Raw genomic sequence first — 13,585 nt, forward strand, 5'->3', positions numbered from 1 at the left:
GTGTTGATTCCGTGAATACTAAAGCCTTGGAAACCCTAAAGGGCAGTTCTTCTCTGGCCTCTAGGTTCTAGAATTCAGAATAAAATTTATGGTGAAGAGTTTAATCTGGGTTTGATTGAGTTATTACTATATACAAAGTACTTTGCACATCATATCCTTAGAATGATAAGCATTTTTATTTTTCACAGATAAACTGAAGATTTAGAGAAATGGTAATTTTGCCAACGTTGAGTTGTTAATGAGTCACTTTCTCAAACTCAAGTGTGAACTGCGCTTATTGCCTTAAGATTGTCAGCATGATTCCAGCATGTACCGTAGACTACAGGATGCAGAAGCGAAAGGTGGGACACAAGAAAAAGATGAGGAGGGCCTGCCCAACTGCTCTCATAATGACCCTACTGTGTGTTTCCAAGACTATAAATCTTTTTGGAGGCAGAAACACTCATCTTTCTCCCACCAAAGGCAGGTGCTTTTGAACTGCTGACTTTAGGATTAGCAGGTCAACGCACACCTCCCCAGACTTCCTATGAGTCAGCCTTGAATCTATGGCAGTAAGTTTCATGGTGGTTTGGCCAAAAATGATAAATAATTGAAGGAAAATTAAGTCATTCCATCTTTATTATTTTTTCATTAAAATGTACCAAAGCATTCTGCACATTTCCTTAATCTAAATTGTTTCTTGATGACATATATTCATGTATTAAATTTTTCATGATTTCATTTACTTGAATTCACTCTCAATGCCCATCCAAGCAGCAGTCAAGAAATCAAACAGTACATTACACAGGCTAAAGCTGCTAACGAAAGCATCGTTCAGGTGTTCAAAAGCAAATATGTCACCTTTAGGATTGAGATGTGCCTGACCCAAACCATAGTGTCTTCAATCACCTCTGAATATGCAAAACTCACTAATGAGTAAAGAACACAAAGAACAATTGGTGCATTTGAGTTTTGTTGATGTTGTTGGGCACCATTGAACTGGTTCCAAATGACCCTGTAGACAACAGAGCGAACCCAGCCCGGTCCTGCACCGTCCTCACAACCGGAGCCCTGGGCTCCAACAAAAGAACTTGGTGGTCTTCTCAGGGGTCTCTCCTTCTTTTGTTGTTGTCATTCCACTTCACCGAGCTTGATAGCTTTCTCCAGGAACTGGTCTCTTCAGACAAAGTGTCAAACATCTGTGAAATGACACCCTTGTTTCTAAGGAGCGTTCTGGTTACTCTTCTTCCAAGAAAGATTTGTTTGTTCTTTTGACGAACCATGTTGCCTTCACTATTTTTTGCCAGCACCCTAATTCAAACATAGTGATTCTTCTTCATTCCTCCTTATTCAATGTCCACCTTTTAAATGCATATGACGCCATGGAAAATACCATGACCTAGGAAGAAAAATGTTGGTGCTGGTAAAGAAAATACTATGGACTGCCACAATAATAAACAAATCTATCTTAGAAAGAGTAAACACAGAAGGCTCCTTACAAGCAAGGATGATAAGACTTCAGCTCACCTGTGTTGGGCTTGTCAGGAAGGGACTAGCCCCTGAAGAAGGTTATCAGAGTTGGTATAATTAAGAGAAAGACCCGCAGTGAGATGATCAACACAATAGTTCCATCATTGGACGCAAACATAGCAATGATCTTGAGGATGGCACAGCACCAGACAATGCTTAGTTCTGTTGTGTGTGAGGTGACTGTGCCTCCAAACCTATGTATTGGCATCTAACGACTATAAAAATATGACATATATCAGCGTAGGGTCCAGATTTCACTCTTAGGAATTGTCATAAGTTGCAACCACATATTCATGTGTCTACCTGGTAAGTAGAATTGTTCAAGTTTGGATATGCTTATTAATTTTAACATTGCATTTACTCTGATTACTGCAATTCTTATACGAAATGTGTACTGAATTTAAAAATGGGTGCTGTGTAAATGAATATAGAAGACAGAATAGAACTCAGAGCTAGAAAATTGATAAGTGGGATTGGTATAGGGAAAAAATCGGGAAGAAGGAAGGATTTCAAATAAATAAATAAAATATCATTTCAAATGGTAGATTCTCAGAGAATGTGCCATTAGTAAAATGAGAAATGCTGAAAAGGAATTCAGAGGAAAAAATAGCCATGATCTTATGTTTAAGGCTATTTTTCATAGTATCTGCCAGTTAGTTTAACAATGTCAATAGATTTTATTTTATTTATTGATACTTAGTTTTATCCTTCTGAAAATAATCACTATTATTACATATCCTACAACTTGTTTAAACTAATGGTCTAGGTTTTTTTTTCTCTTCATGCATCTAGTGGGTAATATTAAATAAGAGGGACTAGAATTATACTCAGTGTAGCTGTGATCTTGTATAACCAATGATTATAGAGTTTATCAATCTTTAGTTCTTTTAGTTGTTTTATCTGTGTGTTGTTTTTTTCCCTAATGTAAACTAATTTGTAGGTAAATTCCTTAGTTTTGAATGTGCAAAAGTTCAAAAAATCATGAAACAAATCCTTAACCATTAACTAATGTTTCAAAAGAAATTATCTAAACCGCTGGCTCTTTATTCACCTCAATAGATCGATAACAGTCATCAAAAATCAGAGTCCTGTTAGTGTCTCTAGTTTTTAAGGGATTTTAAATTTTCATCAGAATGAAGGAAGGCTTTCCCTAAAAGAAAATAAATAAATAAATCCTTCAACAAAGCAAAATCTAAAAACACTGACTCCACGGTAGACTAATATGCGAACTTCACAGTCAAATGATATGAGAGTTGTAAATTATACTGCATACATCAGCAGCAAGGAGCCTGGATGGTACAGTGGGTGAAATGTTAGGCTGTGAACTGCAAGACTGGCCATTCAAACCCTCATCTTGCTCCCTCAGGGAAAGATGCAATTGCCTTCTCCCATACAGTGTTATAGTCTCAGGAACCCTGTCGAGCAATCCTGCTCTGTCCTACACTCTGAAACAGAATCGACTCGGCAGCAATTGGGTCAGAACTAAAGCACCTACTATGTTACATAGCACTAGGAGTAGAGGAAGAGAGGCAAAAAAGAGAGCCTATAATTATATGCTCATTCTAAGGTTATTATCAGTGGATCCTTATTCCATCTCTAAACAAGAAATTAACATTCTTAGACTCCAAATCTAACAATGTAGACTTTCGTTGTCACTTTTCAAAAATAGCTTTCTGTAGTTAGAAACATGATATCACTGGCCTGAGGGTTGTTTTTTTTCATATCTCTAGATTTGCAAATAATATCCTATTAAATGTATTTATATATAGTTCACCAGTTTGTAAAATTGTAGCCCAAATTTTCAATTCAGTAATAAAGCCTTTAAAAATGATAGAGGGGTAGCAGATTTATATAAAATAGAAAATTGCAATTCAAATAAAAGTTCTATATTCTGTAAAACAAACAAACAAACTACTAGAGAATTTATTAATCTCCTGTGAATTTTAAAAGAAAATTCCCCAGGAAAGGATAGACAATAACCTGAAATCCAGGCAATGTCACACACAAATTAAAAGTGATTTCTGTGCTGTGTCGCTGGAGGATTGCCTCCCAGCAGCATCGAATGTTCATGAGACTTAACGGTGTCATAATTTGGTAACCAATAAAAATAGAAACAGAAATATAATAATAGTAGTAATAATAGCTGAATTCTGTATAGCACAAATACTCAAAACACCATAATGTCCCTTTTATTTTGTTTCATCCATGCACACACATTTGAAAACGAGGCATACCAAAGCTTCATATTTATATTTTCTAAAATCATGTTAATTTCTTATTTATTTCAGGCATTACTAGAGACTCAAAATTTACTGCGCAATCAGGTTGCAAATTTTACCTTCAACCTTGGATTTTCAGGGAAGTTTTACCACACAGGTAAGAAGGAGCTTTGTGTTCTCAGGCAGCTACATATAAATAGGAGATAGGATTTTGGATGGTCCATAAGTAGGAGAAATACAATGTCTAGACTGATTGTGGGGAAATTTTGGATGATTTATATGAGTTGCCAAATCCAAAATCAATGAGCTTGTTTACTTTGGCAAATACCGTTAGAATCAAGGGCAAAGAGGGGAAAAGCAACATTTTTAACTCAGTAAAAGTAGCTGTAAGCACTGTTCTAATTATGACTGCTTCAATTGTCTTAGTAAAAAGCATAGTAATTATAAATAATAGTAATAAGTGACACTTTAGAGTTGTTGGAGAGTTGAAGTAATGGATTTGGGGGTTTGTCTTGGAACATAGTCCTTTTCTTTGAGAAACATCTAGTCAAGAAGGAAATTTGGCAGCCTCACAAAAATGTAATACCCTAAGGATGGTCATAAAAGGGCCTGAGGGCGTTGTGGTTATGCATTGGTTTCTAACAGCCCGGTCAGCCGTTCCATAACACTAGTCACTCCGAGGGAGAAAGATGGCTTTCTACTTGCATAAAGAGTTATAGTTGCAAACTCACAGGGACAGATCTGACCTACCCTACAGGGTCATGATAAGTCCGTAGCAGCACAATGGCAATGAATTTGGTTTGGGTTTGGAAGCGTGGTCTCCACAAAGAACCCTGGTGGCACTTTCAGGAAGTCTTTGGACTGCTAAATGAAAATCCAGAGATTCAAACCCACCAGATGCTCCATAGGAGAACATTGAGACTCTCTGCTCCTGTAAAGATGTACAGCCTGGGAAGCCCTAGGTAGGGTAATTATGAGTCAGAAATCAACTCAAAGACAATGGGTTTGGGGTAAGGATGATCTTGTTTAACTTCTTATCTGTTACAGCATTTTACCTCTAAGTATGAGAGCTACTTTGGTCCAACGTGCATAACAACAAGCAATCAGACGTCCATCTCTGTCCTGCCACAGTTGCATTTCTGTTCAGTTTCTGCTTCTCGGCCACTGCTCTAAACGTGACTGGTGTTGACTCACTACTCTACGTTCTGATATTGTCCACCTCTTTCCCACTTTCACCATTGCTATGTCTGACCTTAACCCACTGCCACAGAGTCCATTTGGGTGCATAGAGAGCCTTTGTAGGGTTTGGGAGTTTGTAAACCTTTATAGGAATACATAGTCTCATCTCCCCCCTGCGGCAGGTTTGAACAGCTGACCTTATAGTTACCAGGCCAAAGCCTAACCAACAAGAGACTAGGTCTCTTTATTGTCTGGCACTAGTATAGATAAAAAGCATCTGTGTAAAACTGATATTTTTATATCAATGTAAACTGTAGCACAAAATGGTATGCTGTGCCTGTATTACAGGAATGCCTACAAGCCTCCTCCCATCTTTGCATCTGGGGTGAAATGCAGTGTTTTGTTTTGGTGCCTGCACAGTCATTTCTTCATAACACCTTAGTGGAAACATTTCCTGGTGTTCCCCATGCTTGCATACTGCTTATTGACTGATTACAAATGTCCCATACAATGCTAGTCTTTAATTATCATAAATACAGTATGTTTGCCCAAAGAGGCTTTTTAATGTAAAACCGCAGCGTGGTTTATTAGAATACAGAAGCATACGGAATATCTTGCTGGTTTGCCTTAATGCTTTTTCTCTCCTGCTTTGAAATGTGTAAATCTGTTTAAAGTAACAGAAGGAAAATTAGTATTTAGAGTAGTTGATAAATCAAATGATTGCATATTTTTAAAAGGACATATTGCAGTAGGGGATTTGGGTCATCCTATCTGCACACGCCAACCAATTCCAGCTTACAATTTTGAAAATAGACATGGTTTTGTAAATCTTATTCAAACCCCCCCTACAGAAATGAGTTCAGGCCTAAGAAGCTCTGGCTATGAAGTTATAAAGCAGATAACTGTGAAGGCTGTATCTACTCATGCAGAGAAAAAAATTATGGGAATTTTAGGGTTCACATACAAACAATACTACTTTGTCTTGAAAAGCTTTCCAATTGTAAGTAAAACTATTCTTCTGGCTGGAATATATCTGGATAACTGCCTCAATTTTATTTACTTTTCATATTCAGACCTATTAAACCTGCCAGGCATGTGCAGAATAAATGTCGATAGCAGGTTATAACACTTCAGATTTTTTTCTTCATAATCCTGAACATGTACACAGCACACTTCCACCAGGAAATGAACACACTATTTAATATCACAGGAATAGTGGTTGTGAAAGATGCCGGAAAAATAGCAGATATGTTTTAAGTCAATCTCTTAAATGGCCTTTATTGACTCTTTATGTTGGAATTAAGCAACAAAATAATGAATGACTCACTTTATTATAGTCTGTTGTGGTGATATTGCAGTTTATGGAAGCATTATATGAATTTATAAATCTGGCAAGTTTCATTTTCTTCACATAAAACCATGTTTTAATTGGTTTGATTCGTTCCTGCATCGGAACCGTTGAAATGGGTCCATAAGGTATTTCAAGTGTGTAATCGTGCTATGTTGTTACTATTCATTCACTTAAAAAAAGGATTTCGTTCAGTGCAGACATCAATTTTAGTGATATCCTCTATCATCAGTATAAGAAGAGTAGATCTCTTCCTATAAAGCCATATTCTCATATGGTGGTTTAACTATAGGGACAAAGGGCTGAAAATCCGAGAGGTGCTTTCCGTACATGCGCACGTGCCTCTCCAGGGCAACCACGAGGAGATGGCCTGGTCTGAACGACTGTCTCCATTCTCAGCCGGATGATCGGATTTCCCAGGGAGGAAAGATACAGATTGATGAGTCTCATTGTTTTGCAGACATTTAATCGCATATTCTTAGTGTAATAATGATTGATTCTATATTCCTTAGCCTGCTTCATTTATGTGTAGCTTCCCTGTATCCGTTCTTGGTTCAGTTTCTTTGTCCTTCACATGCTCAGAAGCAATATTTTCCCAAAAGGAAAAGTTTATTTTGAAGCAATTGCAAAAGTTTGAAACCTACAGGCATGAACACAGGAGTCTAGTGAAATATTTAGTCTGAAAAGATTTAAAACCTCACTGGTCTTCTGTAAGGAAAGCCCAATTAAAAAATGGATACATTTATAACATTAAGATACCTTCTAGATGTGGAAAGGTGAACATTTCATTGTCCAGAAAACAATTTCTGGTCCCAACCATTGCAATTTTTTATAATTAGGAATGGATTGAATTTGGTTCAATAAATATTTCATGAATATTATTAGATATAGTTTGCCAATGTTGTTAAGGTTGGTGTTTAATAAGACACCTGATTTGCCAATAATAACCATGATACTATAAAACTTTAAATATAAAAATGATTTTTTTTTCTTTGTTTGATTTTATTTATATATTTATTTTTGCTTTTATTTTGCTACATAAAATAATGGCTAAAATACTAGATATCAAAAATATTACAACCAGACTGCCTGGGATCAATCCAAGGAATTTTAATTAGTTAGGGTAACAGAGAGAGAGTATATCAGTTTAACGTATATGAAATGTGAAATTTTAATAATAAAATAAATCTAATTTGGAACAGTCTTTAATGTACTGTAGTGCTACCTTAGTGTTTATAATTTTTGCTTTTTCGAAAGGACTTTTGTATAGGAATTAAGTAATATAAAATGATTTAATTGTTCCCACAGCTCTAGTGTCCAATGTCAGAACTGTAGGTAGCTTTTAACCAATTTTCTACACCATATAGTCATTCCTATGTAATATTTTAGAACAATTGATTCTATGCTCACATTGTATCAGGTTCATTGTATAAAGAAAATTAGGAAACAGCTGGCAATTTAAAATCACAATATTTCACACAATGAGAAAATATTTGAACATGGTATAATGCAAACACTGGAATTTTATGTATCTTATTTTAAGGTTACAACTTTGTCTTTCAGCAAATTAACATACAGTCAAGTTCTATCTAAAGTCACTCCTCTTTTGGCATGCTGAAAGAACTTTTAGACCCATATCCCAATATAGATCCTCTAAAAATGATGGCAAATAGATGAATTCTTCAAATATTTTATTCAATAAGTAATCATCTAAATTGCACTCTAGATCAATTTTGAAGATATTCAATTTGAATGTGGATAATTTAAAGGTAGAATATGGCCAACAATGACTATAAATGATATTTTATACATAATGTAAGTACCTACATATTAGGTGTAAAAAGTATATAAGGAGGGTTCCAAAAGTGCATGGGAAAGTAATAAAACGATAATGGGGCTTTTCCAGAAACTTTGTGAAGTCCTCTTGTATGGGCTCACTGTTCATTAAATGGACCTGGTGGCACAAGCATTAAGTTGTTAATCCAAAAGTTGGTGATTCCGATCCGCCAGCCGCTCTGCATGCGTAGAGTGGACCTGGGGTTTCATAAGAATTTACAGCCTTTGAAACTCCACTGGGAAGTTCTTAATATTTACAAGAATCATTCATGGGCAATACAAACATATCCACCTAACATTAGCCTACTACTATATCTGGTCAAACATTTAAGTAACACAAACCTTATGTGATAGCTGGGCCTACTTCTTTTTGGTGAGCCGTGTGATGTTACCTGATATTGCTGATTTCTCAGACTGGATGCACTCCACCCCTGCTCTAGAGTGGTTATGACCCAGAATACACTCACCCAGGCTATAGAAGTGAATGAACATATTTAATATGTTTATTTATTTGGACTTATAAATATTGAAATTTTACAGTAGTTCCTCAATGTGAATTGAGGTCCTGTTTTTTACTAAGCTATTTCCAGGCCTGGATCCTGTAGCTATTACTATATGCCCTGTTAATAATAAGGGAAAGAATGATAGGAAATTAACCTATGATCTAAAATAGAAAAGATTTTTAAAAACATTCTCAATCTTGTGGTGACTGCTTATAGATTTTCTTCAAATTGAGCATTTGGTCTCCGTTCTACCCAAGTATGTGTTATATGCTTCCTAGTACTCCTAATAAGGATCAGTTGAAGGTAAATGATTGAAATCATTTCTTAAATATTCTATATTCAAAGTACAACATGATTGTTCCGGAAGGCTAGGTTGTGAGAGAAGTGGCAGTTGATTCATGACATATGCCTCATTCCGCCAATTGAAGGTCAGGAGCAAAACTTAGTCTACAGCAAAAACACTTCATACCTGAACCCTATTTGAGGCAACGATACACTCACGGTCATTTGCATTTCCATATTTAAAATTGTTAACACATTAACAGGAGTCAATGGACCGTGAGTCTGTAGTACACATAGTGTGAGTTAAAGTGAAGGGGAAATGATATGGCTCCCGTAGGAGCCTCGGGTCCTAGTGGATCCCAGAGTGGCTGGTGGATTAGTCACCAGCTTTGGAATTAACAGCCCAATGCTTCATCCACTGTGCCACCAACATGTATTTAATGTGCAGTGAACGCATGCACAGGGACTTCTCAGAGTCTGTGGGGAAACTCCATTATCTTTTCATTCCTTTTTTCCCTTGAATTTTGGAATTCTCCTTCTATTTTTTTTTCACACCAAACATGTACTTAAATGACCCTATTTAACACAAGGTGCCTTTAAATTATCCACATTCATATTGAGTCTTTACCTTCTAAATTGATCCAAAGTTAAATCTAGATCATGACTAATCATCTTTTTTATTCTGATTCAGAAACAGTATTTGTTTATTTCTCTTGATGGAAACAGGTCTCCATGTTAGACAGGTTAGAATCTACCAGTCTGCTGCTATAAAAACTCCATGCTTTGAAAGCCCTATGGAAACCCAATTGCATCACAGTTGTTTCTTTTGTCATTGTTATGTTTTGTTTGTCTTATTGTCTACCCATCATATTCTTATACTTTATTACTTTCAAGACTTGTATTTGTTTGCTACTTGTGCAGTATCAAAGAACTGTGTGTAGCATTCATTAACATTTAGTGTTTTTTACACCACGATTATTTTTACGTCAACAGAATGTATTACCACAATCTGGGGTGGATTATTCACCTATTCACAGCAATAGAAGAGTGGCATGCTGCAGTATACATTAAAAGGATCTAGTCTCAGACTTTAACAATTTTGTCATCTAACCACGTAATGTTTTTAAAAATGTACAAAACAATAAATGTTAAAAATATCTAAGGTATAAACCACTAAATTTTACTTTCATGAAGCAGGAGATACCTATATTTATTAAGTATATACTACCTGCAATTTACACTGTGAGTATTAAATGCTTCCATCATTTATTCTCACTTATTCTTCACTAAGACCCATGATTTCCAATAGTGAAATTGAAACTGAGTAAAGTTAACCTGACCATGATCACATAGCTAATTAAGTGATAGAAGCAGGCACTCAAAATGACACCAAATATATGTAAGGACACACATATACGTATATTTTAAAAATATATATTTAGTTTAAAAAATTGTTTTTATATAAGAGATTGGTTTTTTTAAAATAATGACTAGAAAAGAGATTTAAAGTAAAAAGAATACAAAAATATCTTCATTGGTTATCTCTAGATTTTTTCATTTTTTAATGTTGCATTTTACTTGACTATACATATTTCCTCTGTGCTAAGGACAGACACAAACAAAAAGGCCACCCAAATTTAAATCCGTTCTTTAGAAATCCTTTTATTAATCCTAAAATAAGATAAAAACAAAACTAAAATAAATCATCCTGGATGATGAAAACTATCAACATGAGACCAATGGATTTCTGCCATAGGGCTAATTACATATGATGGGAAAATGAAGAGAATCATTTAGTAGTAAAATCATGATTGGTAGTAGATCGATTGAACACTGTTGCCAACCAGACCAGGGAAAGAACCATGATTTTCATAAGCACATAATTGGACACTAAGAAGTTTATAGGATTGGTTCTTGGGCTTTGATAGCCTGGTTAAATGGTGACTGGAGTACTGCTCATGACCATGCAGCCAAGAGTCATATTCACCAGAACCCCTAATGTTTGACATATCCAGACAACAAGTGGCTAGACTCCATGTATCGTGAAAGACAGCTCAGGCAATTTCCTGGTCATTTGTGTAAGCCTGAGGACAAACCCCACCTCTCAGGTGGGGTTTTTCAATCCACTTTGAGCTGTACCATCACACTCCCATACAGAGCACAAGCTGGCCCTGGAAGTGCTCTAGCACGTTGCTGGTTTAATGGTCAGAAAGAACTCAAATAAATCTGAATTTCTGACAGGACACAAAATGGAATTAGGACTCTCACTCTACATGGTAGCTTTGCACAACCATATGGTTTAGCGTTTTAACTCTAATACACTTCAGTTGGCATATAGAATTGTTTGTGATGAAAACAATATTAGAAAAATCATCAGATAAGTTTTAGCATTAACATTCTATGCAGGAAACACTGCAAGAGGAAAAATGATCATAATCTCTCATTTAATTGGCCCCTTCTGAACAAATGAGAAAGTAATTATTTGTTGGTAACTTTGAACAGAAATAAGCTATTTAAAAGTAAGTTGGGTTATTTTTTTAAGTATCACCGCATAATAGTGATTGCAAACCATTTCGTTGATGACCTGCCCCCTACATTCTCAATGAAGCAACTGCGTGGACCTGAAATGGGTCTTCCTCACCCCATTCCATCCCACCCCACATCCTAATGCTTAATGTCGCTGGGGTAATTTAAACTAGAGCCTTTTTCCCCCTGATTAAAACAGCGCAGCATCGGTTCTATATCAGTATGAAGAATAATGAGCACCTGACAAAAACAACCTTTAAGCTGGTATGACATGTTCACTTGCGCCCTTTTGATCTTCCTGTTTGCCAGGGACCGCGGAGGAGGATGAAGGGGATGACTGCCTCCTGGGGTCGGGGGACGCATTCTGGTGGTTCCCTCACATGTGGAGCCATATGCAGCCCCACCTCTTCCACAACGAGTCAGCCCTGGTGGAGCAGATGATGCTCAACAAGGAATTTGCCCTGGTAAGTCTTCCTGCTTTTACTTCTTCCGCAGCGTGTATCAAAGTGTGAGTGGTGATCCATTATTGGTTCATAAAATCAATGCATTGGGTTTTGGTCAATGGGAATAGACTAGCCTATCTAAGTGCATCACAGGTATTAGGGATATCTATTGCTCTGTGGTATGTAACCTCAAGAATGTCTGTATCTGAGTGTGTTGGATGGTGGTATAAAAATTTTATTTTGAAAAGTGGGTTATTATCAAAATGTGGAATTTGTTTTGAGGGAGGAATGGTCTTGTATCTCTGAAGGGCACAAAAATAGGACTGTTGCCATTGTGCTATATGATGCATCATGATTCATGTCAAAAGTTTGTAGAACAGATGAATGAATGGACAAATCAATTGAATTGTCACAATAAACCAGCAAACTCAAGGCTGAGTCTTGGGCTTACAATTTCTAATTCAATAGCTATGCAAAAAGGCTATGGCAAGAATTTCTTTTAGAATAATTAATACCAGGCTAGTCCCAAGGAGTTGGAGGTTAAAGGGTCCCAAATGTCCAACTTTTCCAAGATGCTATTCTGCTCCACTCCGCCCCCACCCACCACCTCCCTTGAACATATCCCCTCATGTCCCTGAGTTTTGCAATTTACTGCCATGTCCCACAGAAATTTACAAAACATAGCAACAGTGTCTGGAACCCAAAAGTCAGGCAGAGTTAATCCAAATGCACGGTCCAGAGTAAGAACCGCCCCCCCCCAAAAAAGTCCAAAAGCACAGTGGCTGAGTTACTTCTTGTTTCTACCAATGCTCTGTCAGGAGAGCCTCTGTCAGGCTTTCCAGGAGGTGATGTGTGCTAGTATGTATGGTGGCATCAATGTATATACCACATCCAAGGAAAACAGAGCATGGTGTTTTAAATCACAACCTTCTATTGAGGTAGAGTCTTAAAAATGCCCCTAAGGAAATAAAAGGAGTGGATTGGTTCACACCTTCTACTTAAGAGGCAAGGACAGAAAGACTTGGTCAAACAAACTTCTGACATATTGTAAGGAGAGCGCAGTCTCTGGAGAAGGAGTTCACATTTGGTAAAGTAGAGGGCAGTAGAAAAGAGGAAGCTCCTCAGGGAATTGGAAAGCCCCAATGGCAGCAATGATGGGGTCGTGCGGAGGAAAAGTTGGGAGGATTTCTCAGGACTGGGCAATGTTTTATTTGGTTGTGCATAAGGTTGCTGTGGGTCAGAGCCAGCTTGATAGCACCCGACAACAACTACTAAGGCCGAGTCTAAAGCTGCCCCCAAGGAAAGGTCTCTAGTAATGTTAGGTCTTAATCTTACCGTAATCCTGTCCATTATTATAGTAGACAGCACCCTTCAAATGGAGTTATGGCCAAAGGCATCTTAAGTCCAGAATTAAATTATATCATGTAAGAAAGTATGGCTAGAAGGCCAATATTAATTGACTGTAACTCAGATCTGATCATGTTCATTTCTAACAAGGTCTCTGTTTCTGCTGATTCTGCTGGGATCTCAGTTTGAGAACCACTGCTCTAAACCCTGGTGGTGTAAATAAATGGCTATGCCTTAGACTTCTAATGACAAAGTCAGCAATTTGTACCTGCCAAATACTCCTCATGTGAAAAATGAGGCTTTCTGTTCCCATAAACATATATTGCATCTGAAATCCAAAGTATCAATTATTTGCTGCCTTACAGGGTCACTAGAAATTGGAATAGAGGCAAT

At 36.9% G+C, this 13,585-nt stretch overlaps 1 protein-coding gene across 1 annotated transcript in view; it reads left to right on the top strand.

The window, feature by feature from the left end:
* The window catches only part of LOC101650333 (N-deacetylase and N-sulfotransferase 4), a 356,545-nt gene that overhangs the window by 129,597 nt on the left and 213,363 nt on the right, over positions 1 to 13,585 (top strand). Inside the window, exons 2-3 of the mRNA XM_004703471.2 lie at positions 3,798 to 3,885; positions 11,712 to 11,866. Of these exons, the coding sequence (XP_004703528.1) occupies positions 3,798 to 3,885; positions 11,712 to 11,866 (243 nt within the window). The remainder of the gene's footprint in view (positions 1 to 3,797; positions 3,886 to 11,711; positions 11,867 to 13,585) is intronic.

The sequence above is a fragment of the Echinops telfairi genome, unplaced genomic scaffold (assembly GCF_000313985.2).
Source record: "Echinops telfairi isolate 266 unplaced genomic scaffold, ASM31398v2 ScPeMD7_7468;HRSCAF=8506_0, whole genome shotgun sequence".
NCBI classification, from domain to species: domain Eukaryota; kingdom Metazoa; phylum Chordata; class Mammalia; order Afrosoricida; family Tenrecidae; genus Echinops; species Echinops telfairi.